Source organism: Apodemus sylvaticus, chromosome 5 (genome assembly GCF_947179515.1).
Source record: "Apodemus sylvaticus chromosome 5, mApoSyl1.1, whole genome shotgun sequence".
In the NCBI taxonomy this organism is placed as follows: domain Eukaryota; kingdom Metazoa; phylum Chordata; class Mammalia; order Rodentia; family Muridae; genus Apodemus; species Apodemus sylvaticus.
In genome coordinates, this window is record NC_067476.1 from 94,866,678 (window position 1) to 94,888,422 (window position 21,745).

General features: G+C 36.6%; 1 protein-coding gene across 2 annotated transcripts in view; it reads left to right on the forward strand.

The window, feature by feature from the left end:
- Katnbl1 (katanin regulatory subunit B1 like 1) overlaps nt 1-21,155 on the forward strand; it is a 35,004-nt gene extending 13,849 nt beyond the window's left edge. For both annotated transcript variants that reach the window (XM_052183172.1, XM_052183171.1), the window contains 9 exons: nt 10,600-10,715; nt 11,194-11,234; nt 12,526-12,805; nt 14,225-14,343; nt 15,019-15,069; nt 15,171-15,260; nt 15,789-15,878; nt 17,011-17,104; nt 19,279-21,155. In XM_052183172.1, coding sequence (XP_052039132.1) covers nt 10,614-10,715; nt 11,194-11,234; nt 12,526-12,805; nt 14,225-14,343; nt 15,019-15,069; nt 15,171-15,260; nt 15,789-15,878; nt 17,011-17,104; nt 19,279-19,311 — 900 coding nt within the window. In that variant the 5' untranslated portion in view covers nt 10,600-10,613 and the 3' untranslated portion in view covers nt 19,312-21,155. The remainder of the gene's footprint in view (nt 1-10,599; nt 10,716-11,193; nt 11,235-12,525; nt 12,806-14,224; nt 14,344-15,018; nt 15,070-15,170; nt 15,261-15,788; nt 15,879-17,010; nt 17,105-19,278) is intronic.
- Nucleotides 21,156-21,745: the final 590 nt, after the last annotated feature.

A 21,745-nucleotide genomic window follows, 5' to 3' on the forward strand; every position in this document is an offset into this window, starting at 1 on the left:
TTTCAGACACTTTCAGGACTCAAGACTAGACTGGTTTCCTAAAAGGACAACAATGGGTATGAGCTCATAGTTGCTCACTTCTGTCAAGCAAGTGCCCAATGTCTAAGAACGCTAGTGAAAAGCCATAGATTCTCTCCTCTATTTTTCCCCTTGTGCTGGGGATTGAGCCAAATCCTTGCCAATTTTCTACTGCTAAGCTATACAACAGTGTTATTCCCCAATTTCCTTAAGGGCAGTTATTGAGATACTATTTCTATAACTTCTCACTTCTACATAGTAGCACGATCATTACTATAATAAAGTACGTAACATCTCTCTACCACCAAAATTTCTTCATTTCTCTTGGAGTAAACGTTTCCCTGCTTAGGTATTATTGATACTTTTCCTTCTACGTTGATATTTTTGCTGTTTAAAAATGTCATGAAAATAGCTTTTTACATTTTAGTTTCCTTCACTTAGCATAATATAGTTTAAGTTTATTTATGTTGTATATGTCTATAGTTATTCACTATGTGTCTTTAGTTTTATACTTGATTAGTTGATAATTTTTGTAGAAATAAATTATCACAAAAATAGATGTAGGATAATAAACATTAGAATTGACTGAGCTCAAACATTTATACATCCTGATTGTATGGGACAGACTCAGTTTGTGCCTATTGTCCTAAGATGCTTTTTCATAAAACTTCATCTCATTCCCAGCAGTGTCTTGGTTTGGATGGTAAATTATTTAGTCCAAACATAGCAGGACAAGATGTGGTCATACTTCATAAGCTTTCTGGTGTTCAATTTGCTTTCCAAAGCACTAAATTGTATGTATTTATGTTTTGTGTAACTGCTATGAGTGTTAATAGCAATAATGTATATAATCTCACTTTGATCTTCACAATAATATTTATATTTTACAATTGAGAAAATAGATTCAGAATAGAAGGTCCTCCAAACTCGTGAACTAGAAGGTCTATTTATTCCTAAGTATATGCATCATCTATATATGTATTCACATCTGTTAATTGGGAGGCAGTGTAGTTTATTAGTTAAGATTATAAACAGTAGAAAGAGAATCCTTAGAGTCCAGCCCCAACTCTGTGCATTATTGTTGTTGATTTTAGGGCAAATTCATCTCATGTATATATAAAAAAAGAACAAATGTATGTATTTATGAGTAAGTGTGTGCACATAGAGAGGTCAATGCCTGGCATCCAGCAGATTTCTTATAACATTATTTAAAATCACTAAAGTAGTGCACTATCTTCCCAACTCTCCTAACAGGGACTCATTTATATGCCTTCTTTTTTTGAGGGCTTATCTCTTGTAACCCAAGTTAGTCTTAAACTTGCTCTATAGTGGAAGATGACCTTGAACTTCTGATCTTCCTGCTGCTGCCTCTTAAATCCTAGAACTATAGGTATGAACCACTGTTCCTGGCTTCTCACCCTTCAAAAAAAATAAATAAAAAGTACCCCAATAATTACCTGATAATGAGGGAGTTCTGGACTTAGATAGTTTAGTATACATATATGAATCAGTCCTAAAACTATGGTGGCCAAGACTGGGTATCACAGAACTAAATAACAAAATTAATGTCTCAGAACCTTTTAGGTATACTAGATTTCAAATAAATACTTTAACATGCAATATAGCCAAGTTTACTTGAACAGAGTAAGGCATCCTTAAAATGTATGTAATTTAAACATGTCTTAGGGTTTTATTGCTGTGATGAAACACCATGACCAATAAGCAAGTTAGAGAGGAAAGGGTTTCTTTGGCTTACACTTCTACATTGCTGTTCATCACCAAAGGAAGTCTGGACAGGAACTCAAAACAGAGCAGGAACCTGATACAGAGGCCATGGAAGTGCTGCTGATGGCTTGCTTGCTTGCTCAACCTGCCTTTAATAGAACCCAGCATTACCAGCCCAGGCATGGCTCCACCCACAGTGTCCTCCACTGATTGCTAATTGAGGAAATGCCCTACAGTTGGATCTCATGGAGGCCTTTTCTCAACTGAGGCTCCTTTCTCTGTGAGGACTTTGTGTCAAGTTGATACACAAAACTAGCCAGTACAAAACATAACCTGGGAAATTCTGTATTAGTATTTTCTCCATGAACACTCTAGTTGTTATTTGTTTTGTTTTGGTTTTTTTTTGTTAGTTTTTTGGGGGGGTGGGTTTGTTTTTTTTTTGTTTTTTGTTTGTTTGTTTGTTTGTTTGAGTCAGGGTTTCTCTTCTCTGTGTACCTCTGGCTGTCCTAGAACTCACTCTGTAGACCAGGTTGGCCTCAAACTCAGAAATCTGCCTGCCTCTGCCTCACAAGTGCTGGGATTACAGGCGTGAGACACCACATCCGGCACACACTAATTGTTATTACGGAGGATGATTTATAGGGACCAGGAGAAGACCTGTAGTGGGAAAAAAAGACCTAATTATTCTTACAGTATTTTTTTAATATTTATTTTATGTATAAGAATTCACTGTTACTGTCTCAAGACACACCAGAAGAGGGCATCAAATTCCATTACAGACGGTTTGTTAGCTACCATGTGGATGCTGGGAATTGAACTCAAGAACTCTGGAAGAGTAGTCAGTGCTCTTAACAGCTCTCTCCAGCCCATTTCTACTTTTCTTTTTGACAATAGAAAAGGGAAGTCAGAATGGAGTCAGGAAATATTTTGATGGAAGATTCAAGAAGTCTTAGTGGCTTGGTGAAAGAAAAGAAAGAAGAATAAAAATAACCCCAAGTTTCTAGTTGGAGAGACTTTTGTTTCTTAGTAATTCAAGTATGATAGTTAGGAAGTGCCATAATTTAACTGACAAGTGAAGAGATTTGTTTTAGACATGTTGATTAAAAACTAGTAGTGGGTATGGAAGCCAGTTGGGTACAGAAAAGAAAGAGCCTTGGTCTAGAAAAGTAACTGACCCTGTGAAAACTTGCACCCTTAATGTTCATGTAGAGAGAAATAGAGTTGTTGAAAGAAAAGTGACTCAGAGGTGTGAAATGAGCAAGAGAGTCAACAGAGCTGTGTCGGAAGCAGAGGACCATGAAGCGGAGCGGTGGCTGACGAGTGAGGAAGGAGTAGCTTTCCATGGCCTGGGCGCTCGCCGAGGAACTGTTAAAAGGGTTCTGGTAGGGCTTTGTTTTATTTACTGCAGTGGGGAAGGTAATTGTTTTTTCTCTTTTCATTTTTCTTTTCTTTCTTTCATTCTTTGTTGTTATTTATTTTGTTTTTGTTTTGTCTTGTTTTGCTTTTTGAGACAAAGTCTTACTATGTAGTCCAACTGGCCTTGAACTCAACAATTCTCAGTCTCTTGCTTTAGCCTCCAGAGTGTTGTGATTATAGACTGTCACTATTCCTGGCTCCCATATAGCTTTTAGTGACAGAGAGTCACATTGATACACTTTCACATGAGAGACCAGAATAAGGCAAAATTGTTTTTGTGTGTGTGTGTGTGTTCTTTTTTTTTATTCGATATATTTTTATTTACATTTCAAATGATTTCCCCTTTTCTAGACCCCCCACTCCCCGAAAGTCCCATCAGCCCCCTTCCCTCCCCCTGTTCTCCCACCCACCCCTTCCCACTTCCTGTTCTGGTTTTGCCCTATACTGCTACACTGAGTCTTTCCAGAACAAGGGACCACTCCTCCGTTCTTCTTGTACCTCATTTGATGTGTGGATTATGTTTTGGGTATTCCAGTTTTCTAGGTTAACACCCACTTATTAGTGCATACCATGATTCATCTTTTGAGTCTGGGTTACCTCACTTAGTATGATGTTCTCCAGCTCCATCCATTTGCCTAAGAATTTCATGAATTCATCGTTTCTAATGGCTGAATAGTACTCCATTGTGTATATATACCACATTTTTTGCATCCACTCTTCTGTTGAGGGATACCTGGGTTCTTTCCAGCTTCTGGCAATTATAAATAGGGCTGCTATGAACATAGTGGAGCATATATCCTTATTACATGCTGGGGAATCTTCTGGGTATATGCCCAGGAGTGGTATAGCAGGGTCTTCTGGAAGTGAGGTGCAGAATAAGGCAAAATTGTAAAGGGTTAAAGACCAATTGGAAGTTAAAAAGCACTCATTGTAGAAATTTGGCAGGAAAGGAAAACAGAAAGAGTATAGGAGCTGATAGGAGAAACTGGAGCATGCTTGAAAGCAGGCATAGAGGAATCAGTTCAAAGTGAGAAATCAAAGAGAAAAAAAATGAAAAAAAAGGAAAAAAGAAAGAAAAGAAAATCTTCAATTAAAAAAAAAATGATACACATTCTTTATAAAAAAAAAAAGAGAAATGAAGCAAGTGGGCAGAAGTAAGAAAATTAGATTATGTTGTCCTAATTTTACAAAAGCTAAAAGGACTGATCTCATTTTAAAAAATCATATGTTTAGAAAATAGAAAAACCTGTTAGTTATTGAGAAGATGGCCCATAGTCCTCCAGCAGTAACTTTAATTAAAGCATTGTCTTGTTGTTTTAAAATGCTTGGGATTGAATTTAAGACTTCAGGTGTGCTAGGCAAGCACCTTAACATAGAGCTATGACTCCATCCCCATCTTAAGTCTGGTAATTTCTTTGTAGGTTCTTAACTAATTAAGTGTATTTTTAAACAGATTTGTAGCATAAAAGAAAATCCATAGGGTACATGTGATATTGTAATGTATGTGTACATATTGTTTTGTTGAATCAAGCTGCACATATCGCCTCGAACTCTTACCCATTTCCTTAGGGTAAAAATATTCACTCTCTTCTGCTTGACTTTTGAGATCCACAGGGCATAACTGTTACCTACATTCACTCTGCTGTACTCTGACATCCCAGAACTTCGTATCTCATATCTACCTATAACTTGGAGCCTATTGATCAGCCCAGCTCTCAACTTCTGTAAGGTCAGCTTTAGTAGACTCCACATAGGAAATTATAAGTTACTTGTCCTTTTGTCCCGGGTTTATTTCACTTACAAAATCTGTTTCTATATAGGTGTCATAAGCTGTAAGATCTCATCCTCTGTAGTATTCTATTGCTTATATTTACCACATTTTCTTTATCTACTCACTAATAAGCAGATTATTTCCATTTCCTGGCTTTTGTGAATAGTGCTACAGTAAACAAAGAAGTACAGTTATCTATGGCAAACTGAATTGTTTCTTATGGATAAGCATCCACTGGTGGAACTATAGAATCATCTGATAGTTTTTTTTTTTTTGACCAATTTCTGTAGTTTACTATGATGATTATACAATATACATTCCCATCATTGGTATGTAACAATCAATTTTTTGTAAACTTTTTATTTAGTGTGTGTGTGTGTGTGGGCGTGCACGCGCGCGCATAGGAGGTTGGGGGATTGAGTGCATGTGTGTCATAGTCAGATGACAACTCTTGAGGGATGGTTCTCTCCTAACTTTACATGGATTCTGAGGATTTATCATGGAGGGCATCAGGTTTGTGTGGGCAAGAGCCTTACTACTTAGCTATATTATGAGCCCAAGGGGCTCCCTTTTCTATATATCCTGCTACTAGTACTTGTTTTCTGTACTTTCTGATAATAGGTATTCCTAATGGAATATAGTAAAAATTCACTGTGATTTGATTTGCATTTCCCTGATGATTCGTGATGTAGGCTAACACTTTTTAATATTCCTGTTGACTGTCTGTTTAGGTTGTGTTAGCTTACACTAATGTGACAGAATACCTGAGAAAACTACCTGAGAAGAGCAGTAATTTAATTTGGCTCAATTTCAGAGGGTTTAGGTTGTGATCATTTGACCCTATTGCTGTGGCCCTGTTGCAAGACAGGAGATTTTGGTCTGCAGAGTCTTGTAGAGCAAAGCTGTTTACTTCACTGTAACCAAGAAGAAAGAAGACAGGGGAGTGACCAGGGGCTAAGAGATAAGAAGTATGCTGCCAATGACCTACTTCCTCCACACTCCACAGTAGGCCCTATCTCCTTCAACACAGAAGACTTTCAGGGACATTCTAGGTCCAAACTACAATACGATTCAGAGCCCATTAATTGAGCTGCTTGGGTTTTTTTTTTTTTTCTTTTTCTTTCTGCTAGGTTTTAGCAGTTTTGGAGTTCCTTATTATTCTGAATATTAGCTGCTCATAATTATATAATGAGATTATATAATTATATAACCTATTCTTTAGGTTGTCTCACTCTGATGAATGTGTCTTTTGTGCAAAATCATGTGATCTTATTTGTCTTTTTCTGTTCTTGTTTCATTTGGGGGTGTTGATTAATAGAACTTTCAAAAAATAAAATAAATAAGCCAGGTATATTAGTCAGGGTTCTCTAAGGGAACAGCACTGATGGAATGAATATATACAGGTCTTATTTGAGTAGCTTGCAGGCTGTGGTCTGAGTAATCCAACTCCAGATGCCTCTAGAGGGAAAGGCAAAGGACCCTGGTAGTGTGCAGGCCACGGGACTGGATTTCTCAACAGCCCCGGATCTGGTGCTCTAGTCTTGGAGGCTGCCATCTTCAGTCTCTTGGAATCCCTAAGAAGTAAGTTCTAATTCCAGCAAAGGAATGTCTCAAGAACAGGATAGAGGAACTTGCCATTGAGAGTCAGGGCAAGCAGCCAAAAAGCAAAAGTTTCTTTCTATGCCATTTTATCCCACCTGAAAGTATGGCCCACATTTAGGGTGAGTCTTCACTCATTGATACAATCAAGAAAATCTCAAAAACCGTGTCCAGTTGCTTGGGTTTTAATTGATTACAGATGTAGTTGATTTGATAACCAAGATTAGCCATCACACCAGAATTATATAGTACATTGTTTTCTATAAGCTTTTGTTGTTGTTAGTTGTTTTTTTTTTTTTAAAGATTTATTTATTTTATATATGTAAGTACACTGTAGCTGTCTTCAGACACCCCAGAAGAGGGCGGCAGATGTCATTACAGATGGTTGTGAGCCACCATGTGGTTGCTAGGATTTGAACTTAGGACCTTTCAAAGAGCAGTCAGTGCTCTTAACCGCTGAGCCATCTCTTCAGCCATGTTGTTGTTAGTTTTAAATTATTAAGTTTTGTGGATGTAGAGATTCAGTCTCAGTGCCCTGTGCATGCTCGGCAAGCACAGTCCCGTGAAGTACACCCGCTATTGCCCGGGCTTTAAAAAGACAGTTTTTAGAAATTTACTTTTAAAATTTAGAAATTTAGAAATGTACTTTTCAGGACGTTCTCTGGAAGTGATTTGGTTTTGTTTGGTTCTTTTGACAGTCTGTCTGTGAATGGACTCTTCTGCCTCTGACTCTGAGCACTGGGATTATATGAATAGGCGACCAAATGGATAAAGCATTGCATTACTGAACTTATTTCTTGTTTATCTATTTTTTATTATAGGGCAGTGATTTTGGTTTTAAAGCTCCAATTAAAATGTATTTAAGAGGAAGGAGAAAAGGAAGAAGGGAAGATAGTGGCTAAAAACTTTTTATCCTCATGACTCTTGGGAGATAATCCCATGTGGAAGGAATACGTGTATAAGGAAAAGCATGTCTTTCTCAACAGCTTGTTTTGGTAGAGAAATTGCCTAATTGAATTACAGAGTTAAATACAATGTGAATAGTCAATATAGTGTACAAATGTGAAGAGAAAGCTAACTTGGTCTTGAACTGTCCAGGCATGTTTCATTCCTGTATAATGAGTTTCCCTTGTTGTGAGGAAGCAGGGAGTATCTGAACACTTTGAGCTGTTTAATCTCTTGGTTTGGCAGCCATTATAAGAGTATATGAATGGATCCTTTTTTATCTTTGAGGTAGGAGACAGCTAAAGTGAGCTACTGATTGAAAGCATTGTGTTATTGTAAGAAGATGTATGCTATATCTGATGTTTACAAGTTAAGGTCAGCCTGGTCTACAAAGCAAGTTCCAGGATTAATAGAGAAATCCTGTCTCAAAAAAAAAAAAACCCAAAACAATAAATAAATAAATACTGGGTACCCATTAAATGAGAGGAGGAGAGGGGGACTGTCAAAAAAACCAGAAAGCATACTTTAAAGCACTAAAACAGGATGAAATCTTACAGCTTATGTCACCTGTATAGAAACAGATTTTGTAAGTGAAATAAACCCGGGACAAAAGGACAAGTAACTTATAATTTCCTATGTGGCGTTTTCTGTGACCTTACAGAAGTTGAGAGCTGGGCTGATCAATAGGCTCTAAGCTGTAGGTAGATATGAGATATGAAGTTCTGGGATGTCAGAGTACAGCAGAGTGAATGTAGGTAACAATTATGTACTGTGGATCTCAAAAGTCAAGCAGAAGAGAGTCTGAATATTTTTACTCTAAGGAAATGGGTAAGTGTTCAAGGCGCTACATCCCAACCACACGTAGCATTTTTTAAAATAAAAATAAAAGACACTACTAATCATTAGAAAAACAAAATCAAAACTACATGAAATACTATTTTACACTCATTAGATAGCTATACAATGAAGAAAAAAATAAGTGTTGAGAAAGATATGGAAAACCAATGGCTTTCAGGCAGAATTGGGGAGTACTTCTTAAGTGCTGTGATTAAAGATAGGTGCCATCACGCCCGCTCAGGAACTTCTTTGGCCACTTTGACTATCATTGTATCTATATTTTAAAGGGAAGTGTATGTATGCCCACAGGTTTGTGTGTATGTATAATTTACTGTGGGGCTGGTCAGAGTTCCCAAAGAAACATCTTGTGAACTCCCCCTGAAGAATATGAGCTTGATTGCAAGACTTCATAAGTCAAGTGGAAGAAAGAAGATAGAGGGTCTTGAAGTTTAGTGTGTAAAACCTTGGGTTTACATTTTTCATAGAATAAAATTATAGTCCTGGCACATATTTGTAACCCTGATAGTCAGGAAGCTCAGGGAGGGGGTCGGGGTATGAAGCCAGTCTGGGCTACAGGTAAAACCTTTTCTCAAAAAAGGAGCAAGCAAACAATAAAAACTACTTTGGAGCTGGAGGATGGTCCAGAGGAGCTGAAGGGGTTTACAGCCCCATGGGAAGAATAATGATTTCAGCCACCCAGACGCCCCAAGATTCCCAGGGACTGAACCATCAACCAAGGGGCACACATGATTCCAGCCAAAAATGTGGCAGAGGAAGGCCTTGTTGGGCATCAGTGGGAGGAGTGGTCCTTGGTCAGGTAAAGGCTCAACAGAGGCCCGAACAAATGGAAACTGAGGTGGGGGAGAGGTAGGGCGTGTTGGGTGGAAAGGCATATATGTGGAGGCAGGGGGAAGGAGGGAAGGGAGGGGTTGGGGACCTTAGGAGAAGGGGGGATATGGGGAAAGGTTTTACCATTGGCAATGTAAATGAAGACGATAGTCAATAAAAAAAATAAATATTTTTGTTTGTTTGTTTTATTTTGTTTTTTTCAAGACAGGGTTTCTCTGTGTAGCCCTGGCTGGCCTCAAACTCACTCTGGAAACCAGGCTGGCCTCGAACTCAGAAATTCACCTGCCTCTGCCTCCCAAGTGCTGGGATTAAAGGCGTGTGCCACCACCTCCCAGCAAAAATAAATATATTTTTTTTAAAAAAAAATAATTTAATGGCTGGAGAGATGGCTCAGTGGTTAAGAACACTGACTGCTCTTCTAGAGGTCCTGAGTTCAATTCCTAGCAACCACATGGTGGCCCATAACCACCTGTAATCTGATCTGATGCCCTCTTCTGGTATGTCTGAAGACAGCAATGGTGTACTCACATACATAAAATAAATACATATTAAAAAATAAATAAATTATTTTGTATGTTAAATTGAAATACAGAATTTCATGTGTGTTATGTTGAAAAGACCTAAGTTGTTGCTCTTATCTCTTCTTTTTCTCCATAATGGTAATATTATATCTTTAAAAACCTCTTCTTTTATTCATTTTAATGACATTTCAGAGGAACAGAAGTAATTGGACATGTTTAGTTCATTTTCCTTTTTTTTTTTTATTGAGACAGGGTCTCTCTGTGTAGAGTACTGACTATCTTAGAACTTAATCTGTAGACCAGACTGGTCTTGAACTCAGAAAGCCACCTGCCTCTGCCTCCTAATGCTAGGATTAAAAGCATACACCACCATGACCTAGCTAGGCCGCTGTCTTTAAATGAAGGCATTTTTTCTTTCTTTTTTTTTTAAAAATAAGACTTTTATTGTGAACCCCTTTGATCTAGCATCGTGGTTTTTTTCTTGCCTTGTTTTTCACTCTACAACAGAACAGCCTCCAGACTAAGCGTTAGCCAAGGAGAAGCTGAGCCTTTATTTCCAGTGATGCTATATGTTGTGCTTTTTCTGTGTTTTGGGTTTTAGAAATATTTACAACAAGGCTTATATTTGTATTTCTAGAGTTTAGGAGGCAATGGCAGAGTTGGAACATTGAGTTTCAAGTCAACCTGTACTACTGTACAGGTATTATTGGAAAACAGTAATCTGTATATTACAGATTTGTTACACACAGACACAAACACGAAGTATGTCTTTTTTTGTTTGTTTGTTTTTTTTTTGTTTGTTTTTACTGTTAAGCCTCATTTGCACAGCACAGAGCTATTAATATATGTGCATATGCATGCTATGAAAGATTGGGTTCTTTGGCTTTTTAAATTGTCTATTATTTTTATTTTGTTTAGGCACGTAAGAGATTATGGCATTTGATACTCACCATGTTAAAAAACGGAACTTCTCTAATAGTATTGATCTTCCTAGAAAGAGGATCTCTAATTTCACCAGTAAGAACATGAAGGAGGTAAGTACAATAGTTTAAACAATCATATCTGTGCAGTTTTGTAGGTTAAGTGAATTATTACCTAAGATTATTACCTATTATTATATTCCTGAAGTTATAAGAACATTTTGGCAAATAAACTGTTTCTATAAACTGATATAAATGTTTTAGTTGACAAGGAACTCAGATGCATTTTGTTCATTGAAAGGTTGATTAATAGTGAAATATTTTTTTAACCACATTAAGTTCTGAGTTATTATAAGCACCCTTTTAAGTTCAGTATATGACTGGTATTATTAAAAAAAAAAAGAAAGAAAGATAATACATACTAAGCATACCAACATACAATATTGAACCTAGTGGTTGGAAACAAGGTATTAAGACAAGGAAATCATTGGCCCAAAAAATACCTATTGAGTTTTAAACTGCATTATTGACATCAGTCATAACTCTATTTAAAAAAACTGTATATGATACCACTGTTTACTTTGGTTTTCAGGTTAAGAGATCTCCTAAACAGTTGGCTGCTTACATAAGTAGGTAAGAGCATCTTTAAAATTTGTAGGAAAATATTGAAGGTAGTTAGAGATGAAGGCATGAAACAAGTAAATACTCTTTTTATTGTAATTATAGTTAACTTGTTATCAGACAGTTCCTCTGCGCTGGGCTCTGCACTACTGCATCAGCATTAGCTATTCCTTACATAGATGCCATTATTCCTAAACAGTGACAAGAATACTGAAAGTCAGAGGAAACAGGTGATTTGCTCAGGATCAAATAGCCCGAAAGCTGTCAAAGGGGCAGCTTTCTAAACCATGCGTATCCAAGGTGTGGCCCGGGGTCCCTGGAACCCATCAGGGAGTGTCTGAAGTCCTTGTTCACCTTGTCCACTGTTTTACAAGTGTACAGTATGAGCTGTTCAGAAATAGCATAATATTAAATAACAACAGACAGAGACAGAAATGAGAATACGGCCATCTTCTGTTAAACTGAGAATTAGAAATTGATAAAAATGGGAAACAGCTATTTCTGTAGTCTTTCTGTTTGTTCAAAAATGTGCTTTTTTTTGGGGGGGGGGGTAAAATATTGTGACTTCTTATAAGGAGGAAACGTTTTTGGGGGCCATTGTGGTAGTGTATGCCTAGGTTCCTAGCATTTGGGAAGCTGAGTCAGGAGAATTGTGAATGCAAGCTTAGCCACAGGATGAGAGACCCTGTTTCAGAAAAAACATTTCTTTTGGCTCATGGTTTCAGACTTTAGTCTCTAACTTGTTGCATTTGGGTCTGGGATGAGGCAGTCCATTGTGGTGAGAGAAAACTGCTTCTCTGTGATGGGTAAGGAAGCAAAAAGTAAAAATAATAATAATCCCCAAAGCTTCTGGAAACTTGTACTCTATAAGATTTTGTTTGTTGTATTCTTTCATGCTCAAAATTAAATGTGTTCCAGCTTAAAATAAATACATTTAAAATATCGAAATGTGAATAATTTTTTCACTTACTAGAAAATGTGTTAGTTGTTTAGAAAAAGCTTAGATGTCTATAAAGTGTTCCCATTTTTCTGTTCCCATGGCCTTTAATATTTCATTTTAAGACACAGAAGGTATGTCCTTTTGTTTCCATTTTGTATATAACTTGCCACATTTTTATTGCCTTCCAGATAATTTATAACTTTTATTTTCCTCTTCAAATTAAGAGTTGACTTTTTAAATTATTTTCTTCTAATTTTAGTGGATTGAAATTGTAAATTAGCAATGTAGCTGATTAAATTTTCATTTAAAAAAATTCTCTTTCCTTTCTTCTTTTTTTTTTTTTCACTTACATTCTTTTTACAGAACAGTTGGACAAGCAGTGAAAAGCCCAGATAAACTGCGGAAGGTACTCTACTACAGAAAGTTAGTTCGTCATTCCTTCCCAAATCCTTGTTACAGAACTAAGCAGTCCCCTAAAAGTGGGGGCTGTGACATGGCAAATAAAGAAAATGAACTGGCTTGTGCAGGCCATCTACCCGAAAATTTACGCCATGACAGTCGGACATTTGTTATTAATACCAGTGATTCTGGGTCTTCACAGACAGAAAATCCATCATCAAAATATAGTGCTTTCTTTTCTGAGGTAATTCGGTTTTAGCTTAACTTTATTCCTATTGTACTACTTGGTTGCTTTGTTTTGGTTTTGATTTCCTTTTTTCCCCCCTAGTGTTACTCTATTAGCTGATAGCCACTCTTTGAATACATATGTATTTGAATTGTGTTCACTGCCTAAGACAGTTGTACAGATGAACCCCTGTCTCTAACATCGTCTGAAATAGAATGAAATGCCTGATAGGCTGCTGTGAATATCCAAAGTGACAGGTTGGCAAGGAGACATTTAAAGGAAGAGCATAGCTGGGGTGGGTGGGGGGGTGGCACACACCTTTAATCCTAGCACTTGGGAGGCAGAGGCAGGCAGATTTCTGAGTTCAAGGCCAGCCTGGTCTTCAGAGTGAGTTCCAGGACAGCCAGGGCTACACAGAGAAACCCTTGCCTTGAAAAAAACCAATAAATAAATAAATAAATAAATAAATAAATAAATAAATAGGAAGAGCATAAAGAGACATTTTACCTTAAAAAGTAGATCACTGAAACTGTTATCTAATCAGTTTTGCTGGGTTCTTAGAAATGCCCAGTGGGGGGCTTGGTTCAGCAAACCTGCTTCTACATCTAATAACTGTAAAATTAACCCCAAGGAAAGTAACTATACAAATGCATTTATACACATCACAGGGTTTACAGAACAGCTTTTGTAGGAAAACCAGAAATAATCTAAATAAATGGTGATGTGTAAAGACTAAAAATATGTTACTATTTTTTTGTTAAATAAAGTCCATATGTATTTTAGCATTGAAAATGCCTATGGATTCATATGTTTATATATAGGCAAAAAACGTTTTTTTTTTTAAATAAAATTTTAAACTTTTTGATGTGTTACTGTATCTATTTGTCATGTCTAAAGCATGATTTGGGAAGACACATTCCAGTTTAGTGGTTGTAATTGCTTCTGGAGAACGTCAGATACTTTTGCCAGTAGGGTATTCACTTTTTGTCTTACATAGTTTTGAGCTAAAGTTTTCATAACAGGAATGCAATACGTTATTTAAAAATACATTTATATGGCACATTTGTCTTGTTTGTAACAGGACCACACTCCGGTCTATTCTTCCTCTCTCATGCTGCCCATTTGGTAATCACTAGTTTGTGCTTACCTGTCTCTGTGTCCACATCCTTAAAATTCAACTACAAATAACTTACTGTATAAACTACTGGGATTTTTGGAAAAACAATAGCAAGGAGGGAGAAAAGAAAAAGTACTAAATTTGCTCACGTCATTCATTTGCTGTATTCAACTGTAAATGACAGTATTCCTTTTTGAGGGCCAGTATGAGATGTTACCTTTGCATAATTTAGCTGTGTCTACCAGACTGTTTTCATTTAAAAAAAAACTCTGTGTCATGTTTCAGTGTGTTTTTTAACAAGTGAGATGATTGCCTTTCAGGTTTCTCAGGACCATGAGACAATGACCCAGGTTCTATTCAGCAGGAATTTGAGACTGAATGTAGCTTTGACTTTCTGGAGAAAGAGAAGTATAAGTGAACTTGTAGCTTATTTAGTAAGGTGAGTGTGATGTTTTTGTTTCTGTTTAACATGAATAATTTTTAATGAGATATGAAAAGTGACTTTTCAGAAAGTTTTTATTGGTTAAAATTTAAACATTGTATTTAACATCCATAGAAACACTATAGTTTAAATTACATTCATCACCAATTTAAGAGTAATAAGAATACAGAAAACTTTAATCAGAGTAACAAAAAAAAGGTAACAAAAGCTGTTACTTTTTCTGGTTAGGATTCTTTTCTTATCTGTAAAACTAAATGTGGGAAACCTACCATTTGAAAAAAAAAATCCCCTTTGGGAATTTTAAGAATCACCCACCTCATCATATTTCAGTCTTTGAAATACTGCCTTACCGATGCCTACCCCGTGCCTCATTGAGTACTTTCTTTAAAGAGATGTGGTTCATCCTTTCCCTGGTCGTTTTCTATTCCTCTGTAGCTCTTAGCATTGGTGTCCTGCTCTCTGCATTCTGTGTTTCTCTCTTGGGTCCATGGCAGCCTCCTCCACCCACTCAGGCACTTGGAAGCAATTCCTGTTTTTCCTTTATATCCTCAGTACTTGACTCATGATAAATACCGAAGTTGTTTAATATCAAATGCCTTGAAAGGAGGATGAAGATTGTTATATGAATGTAACTAAGGACACTAAGCAATGCTATCTGTCTTGTACTCGCAGGATAGAAGACCTTGGAGTTGTGGTAGATTGCCTTCCTGTTCTAACCAATAGGTAAAAACAGTAATTTTTTTCCAGAAAAAAAAAAAAAAACCTAAGCTTTAAAGAAAAACAAGTTTTAATCAGTTCATATTTTATCACAAAGTTTCTTTTAGTTTACAGGAGGAAAAGCAGTGTATCTCACTTGGCTGCTGTGTAGACTTACTTCCTCTAGTAAAGTCTTTACTTCAAAGCAGATTTGAAGAGTAAGTGCTAATTTAAATCTCAACTTCCCTTTTCTCTTTCACCATTTTTGAGTTTTGTGAGTACATGGTAGGAGATTTCCTATACATTTGGGAGATGCACGATGCCTGTTGGGTTTTGTTTTTTTAATTAAAACATCTTACCTACACTTTATTTATTGTGACAGTGGGGTGAGAGAACAACCTCTAGAAGTTGGTTCTCTTTCTACCATGTGAATTTCACATTTACTCAGTTGTCAGCTTTGGGGTCAGAGTCATTTACCCACTGAGCCATTTTCTCCAGCCCTATTTCTGTTCCCAAGGAGTTTATAGTATTATTAGGACAGGAATATAAACACTAAAGAAAAATTGCAAAAGGATCTAAGAGCAGCTATAATTTCTATGGCTTTGTGAAGTAGATCATAAAAGTAGTAAAATATATTTTTCTTAAGGGGAGTGATTGGTGTATATCTGTGGGGACTTTTGGTGGTATCATTATTGTTATAGGCTTATTTGAAAACACTTAAATTTTGTCACAATATTTTATTTCAGATATGTAATTGTTGGCTTAAACTGGCTTCAAGCAGTAATAAAAAGGTGGTGGTCAGAACTCTCATCTAAATCAGAAATTATAAGTGATGGGTAAGTATAGCTTTAAAGATAATTGTACTGAAATTTCTATGGAAAAGGATCTTAATTAAACAAAGTAGTGAGTTTATTCTGTGATTATCGTTGTATAATTTTATTTTCTTCATTTTCAGAGAAATAGTAAACTGAGGCACTTTTTATTTATGAAGATCATACGGAGTCCCATAACTCATTATATCCCTGCTGCTAGAACCTTACCTTTTATGTTGCGTTTGTTTTGTTTTGTGGCACTCTCACTGTGTCTTCAGTCCCAGCATCCTCAGTGTTGATGTAAGACAGCACACCTAGCACAGCCCTCCCTCACAAGGTCTAACAAGCAGTGGTGCAACCTTCACATGCACTGTACACATGTGCTGTACACATGTGCTGTACACATGTGCTGTACACGTGAGGGCTAAGAAAGGAGCTGCCCTGGACGCAGTAAGGAATGGAAGTATCCTGACAGGTCTCTGAAAATGGTTACAGTCAGCATGCCTTAGCTTGAAAACATGTGAGGATTCTCCCAGATGAACTGAACTCAAGGCAGGCTTGGGTGGAGCACACCTATAACCCCAGCACTAGCGCAGCAGGAAGAACACAAGCCTGAGGCTAGGCTGCATAGCAAAACTCTGTATTTAAAAAAAAAAGGAACGAAGAAACAAAAAGCCAGATGGTGTTAAAAACAACACAGTCTCTCCCTCCTGACTCCCTCCTAAATTTCATAATCCTTGTAGACCCAACAGTATTTTCTACTTCATACTCAAGAAAGTTGTCCCCTTGCTACAAATGCCTACTTGCTGTCTCACCTCCCTACTCCCCCCCCCCCCCTGCCCCCCAAGACAGGGTTTCTCTGTGTAACCCTGGCTGTCCTGGAACTCACTCTGTAGTTACATCAGGCTAGCCTTGAACTAAGAAATCTGCCTGCCTTTGCCTCCCAAGTGCTGGGATTAAAGGCGGGCCCACCACCGCCCAGCTTCACCTACTTTGACCACCAAATATCCATGAATTTTTGTCTGGCATGGTATATACTATTTTAAGAAGTTGCTTGGCTTTTTTATATGGTTTTATATTGATATAAGTAAGTTAAAAGCAAATTTGTATCTTACTGTTTGCTTTCTTGTTTTTCTTTCTTTTTTTTTTCCCTCAGAAATATTAAAACTTTAAAGCAACAGTTGAATGGATTATGGGAACAGGAAAACCATCTTACTTTGGTTCCAGGATATACTGGTAATATAGCTAAGGTAATCTATATTTGTAATTTAAGGGTTATACACAGATTTAGTATTGATCTGTATTGATATGCTTATCTCTTACAGGAAAAAGGCACATTGCTAGTTGGGATTTTAATATTTAAACTCCTAGAGGACATTGATAGTTATAATTGCAGAAAGAATTGGTGGTAAGAAGTATTTCCACCCTGCTGCTGGGCATTTGCTGTCATGAGTAGTTATTTGCCAGGAAATAAAAACATGGTTTAAGGAAATGTTTATGTCACTGGCTCATGAAGTTTTCTTGGCTACCTATGTAAAAAGAAACAGATGAGATCGAGCATTAAATACACACTTTCTGTGATTGTCCACATTTCCCAGGCCCCTAACCCATCTGCTTTCTCACTCCCTCGCTTAACTCCTTTCTCTGTGTTTGCGCAGACAGTAGCCCTGGCTGGCCTGGAATGTGCTATGTAGGCCAGGCTGGCCTCAGACTCACAGACATCTGCCTGCCTTTTCCTCCCACGTTCTGGGATTAAAAGTACATATCATCGTGCCTCGCAAGAATTCTTTTTTGATTCACTACTTTTACTCTGATTATTGACACAGTGAGTTTTTTCTTTAATGTTTTGTGTTATAGCCACACTTTTTTCAAATTGATCTTCTCTAATATCCTTCAGAATCTTTCATTAGATTAAAGCCATAAACAATTCTATTTTTCTGAAGTTGTTTGTTGCTTATGGTTTTCAAGTATACATAACACATTACTGTGAAGACTTTAGTAGAGCTGAAAAGCATTTTTTGCCTAAACTTTTGATTTTTTTTTTTAATGTTATGGTTATTGGGACAGGTCTGTATAGTCAGGGCTATCCTTATGTCACTGTGAATGCAGCCCATTCTAGTGCTGAGATCACCCTCCTCTTATCTCAGCTCCAAGTGCTGGCTGGGATCAGAGGAGTGTGCTGCCGTGCCTGGTTAACTTAAATTCTCTTCTTGTTAAAAAGGAAAAGCTTTCTTATAAACATAGTCTTAAGATACTATGGTGATTGTGAAAATTGTCGAGTAATTAAAGTTTCAATATTAAGTCTATAGTAAAATCTTGACTATGATATCAGCCCCCAAATATATTGCTTTAAAAATAAATGTTTTCAGGGAGCAGTGGGCAGGATATAAGGTGAATAAGGAAAGAAGGCATTAAAAGCTTTATATTTTCATTAAAAAATTTAAAAATCAATGTTTTCTTTGACCCATTCATGTGTATAGTGCATTCTGGTCATATGATCTTAATGCTCTCACCAACTACTTCCAGTCACCCTTCCTCTCCCAAGTCCCCGTACCACTTTTATATATTTTTGGGTTTTGTTCCTTTGAGACGTGGTTTCTCTGTATAGTCTTGGTTGTGTAGGAAATTGCTCTGTAGACTAGACTGGCTTTGAACTCACAAAGATCTGCCTGTCTCTGCCTCCCAAGTGCTTCGATTACAGGTGCCACCACTGGCCAGCTTACGTCCATATCTTCTTGCCTTGCTTTTGTTTTTTGTTTCTGAGTTATCATCTACTGGGGCGTAAGTGCCTGTGGCACTAAAAACAATGGCTCCCTCCTACAGCAGTCTGGACTGCTCCACTACACCATTTGTTTTTCTCCAGGTTAAAAATCAGAGGAGATGATTATAGGGTGGGGAGTGGATCTGGAGAGGAGATCTCAAGGTCTCCTCATTACAGAGGACCTGATTTCTGTTCTTAGTACATACATTGCATTTCAAAGCTTTCTATAACTTCAGTTCCAAGAGATTCAGTGGCTTCTTCTGGCAGTGTGCATATTTATGGTGCACATTACATACAAGCAGACAAACATTCATACACATAAAATAAAAATAAATTATTTTTTAAAAATAGTCAAACAATGCCTTGGGCTTTGGTTCATACAGCACGTACAGAACTTCTGCACATGTTAACTACGAATCAGAGTTGTTGAAGCACAGGGGCCAAAACACCCCTTGTATTTGTTCAACATTACTAAACATGTATGGTGTCCTAGGACCTGGGCGAACAAATGCATATAAAAATTTTGAATAAGAATTCTTCCTTCTTTTTAAAAGTTTCAAGGGGAACTACGGTAAATTAAGAAACAAGGAGAAAAAAAAAGTCAGGTTGAACGCATTTGTATTTGCTTAATTAACTAATGGGATGTTTCTTTCCTCCTTTAAGGATGTAGATGCTTATTTATTACAGCTACATTGAGAGATTTCATCTTCTAAAGAGTATTTGGCTATTAAGACAGTGCTGGATTATATGATTTCTAAAAGTACGTCTCTCCTGAAAACCGAGAGCTGTGGAAGAAATAAAACCATTTTTTTTTCTTTTAAAAAGCCACATAATAAAACCACTAATGAAATCCTAACAATCTACTTCACATTGAAGTGGAAATATCCAGGAGGAGCAGCTTCAACTTGAATGAGGTGAAAGTGCACTATGAAGACTGTCTGCCTTTGCTGCGTCAGAATGTACATGACCACTTGGGAGTGGTGCTCAAGAACTCCTGGGCAGTCCTGCATAAGAATATGATTTATAGTATGCAAAATTAATTGCATTATTTTTGCATACTAGAACTTATTACCAGGAACTATAAAGACCAATCATTAACATTTTTATTGTGTTTTATGAAGAAACACTTAAATGTGTGCAGCTATTTTCTTTTGTTGGAAAAACTTTGAAAGCTTAAAACATCATAGTAAGTAATATTAAAAATTTTTGTCCACACTGATACTGTATACAAATGCCTTAATTATTGATAAGCCAATGTGTTACAATACCAATATCTCTTTTTAAAAAAATTAAAAGCAACCATGCTTCTGGCATGATAAAATCATGGAATTAAATCAGGGGTTTATGTTCATCTAGAATGTTGTTGAAATATATTTGACACCATTTTTTTAAACGAGGAATTTTCAGCATCTCTGATTTTTTTTTGTCAGAATCTTCATGTTATGTTTGTATGTATGTGTTATTCTTATATACAGAAAAAAAAGGTGAAGATGTATTTGTATGAATGTTTAACTGGAAATGTCCATGGAGTTGGCTAATTTATATTCACTTTTTATTGTATATAGACTTCTAATATTTTTCATTTCTGTAACATTTAAACTTTCTTTGAGTAAATTTACTAAATATTTCTATTTTTTGCTTTTTTTAATTCTAATTTTATATGAAATCTAATTCCTTGTCACTAAATGTGTTCTGAAAAGTTCCATGCAATGTTTCAGAATTGTTTACAGTTAATGCTGACATTGTACTCTAAGTTCCAACACAGTGCATCACTACCTCCTCTAATGGTTAGTATGAAATCCCAGCAAACTATATGCAAGCATTGTTTGTGTTTTGTTTTTTTTTAATGTGGCCATTTGAAGCATCAGTGTACTCAATTCTGGAATGTCTTAACAGTTTGAATCGTAACTGTCTTAGATGGAATTGCAGTTGACCACGACTCCTGACCACCATCTTTGTTTAATAAGGCTTGCAAGCTTCCAGAAAAGAGAAATTGACTTCCTCTTCATAGTCCAATGTACCTTTTAAAACTTAAACAGTGACTACTGAGAAGCTCCCCACCCCTAAAATCTTTTCTTGCTATGGAGATGTTTAAAGTGTTACTTTTCACTGAATTCTGTTTTGTATAGCTATTATTCCAGAAATCTGTGTACAGCACAGAATAAATATCCGTTGTAGTAATTGATTATTATATTCTCAGATTAGAGTCATTCCAGATGACTACAGTTTTGTGATTGTGAGGTGAGTTATGTAAGAAGTCATTTTTCAGAATGTGGGAATTTCATAAACCTCCATCATCCTGAAACCTTAAGATGGGAACTACAGCCTTTCTTCTTAGTCCTTTAGTTTTCATTGTCTTATTGAACCATTTGAGCAGGTTAATGTGGTTTGGTAGGAGTGTGATGCTAATGAGACTAAGGGTTTGAGTCTGATCCTTTTAAATTAATTAACTTCTCACATGCACAAAGAAATTCTATGGTTTCTGATTGCATATTCCCTTCAGTATCCACTTAATAAATTCATTTTGTGATCACAAAGAATGTGGTGTGCATAGTTTACTTCTCAAAGAGAAATAGAATGATTGACTTGTATGATAGTATAGATTTCCAGGTTTGATGAGAAAGTAAGAGCTAACATGCCTTATAACTTTTTAGTTGCACAGTATCAAATAATATGGATCAGATTATTGACTAAGCATTGTCTTTTTAAAAAAATCAAAGTTCAAGTAAATGAAGTATCAATAAAAATTAAATATAGTAAGAAATATTACTATTGTTTTAACAGAATTCTTATTCCTAAATACATTTGTTGACTTTGAGTAAGACGACATGCTTCAGTTTTTATGCTCAGGGCAATGAAAGAAGCAGCCTTACCTTGCAGCACACACTTGAGTTCTGTCCTTGGCCTTTGCACTTCAGCTAATGAGTGGTGGGTGACCTTAAGCTCCTTGGACAACAGGTGTAAGAAATAGGGATTTGGAACATTTCTGTTACTGTTACAGTCCTTTCATACTACATTTTAATTAGGATAGGGCTATTTCTACCAAAGAGCCAAAGAACACAGTAGGGCCACTCACTGTGTTATCCTACTTAAGGTAGGACAGTTACTGTGTTCAGTCGCTTTTTTGTTA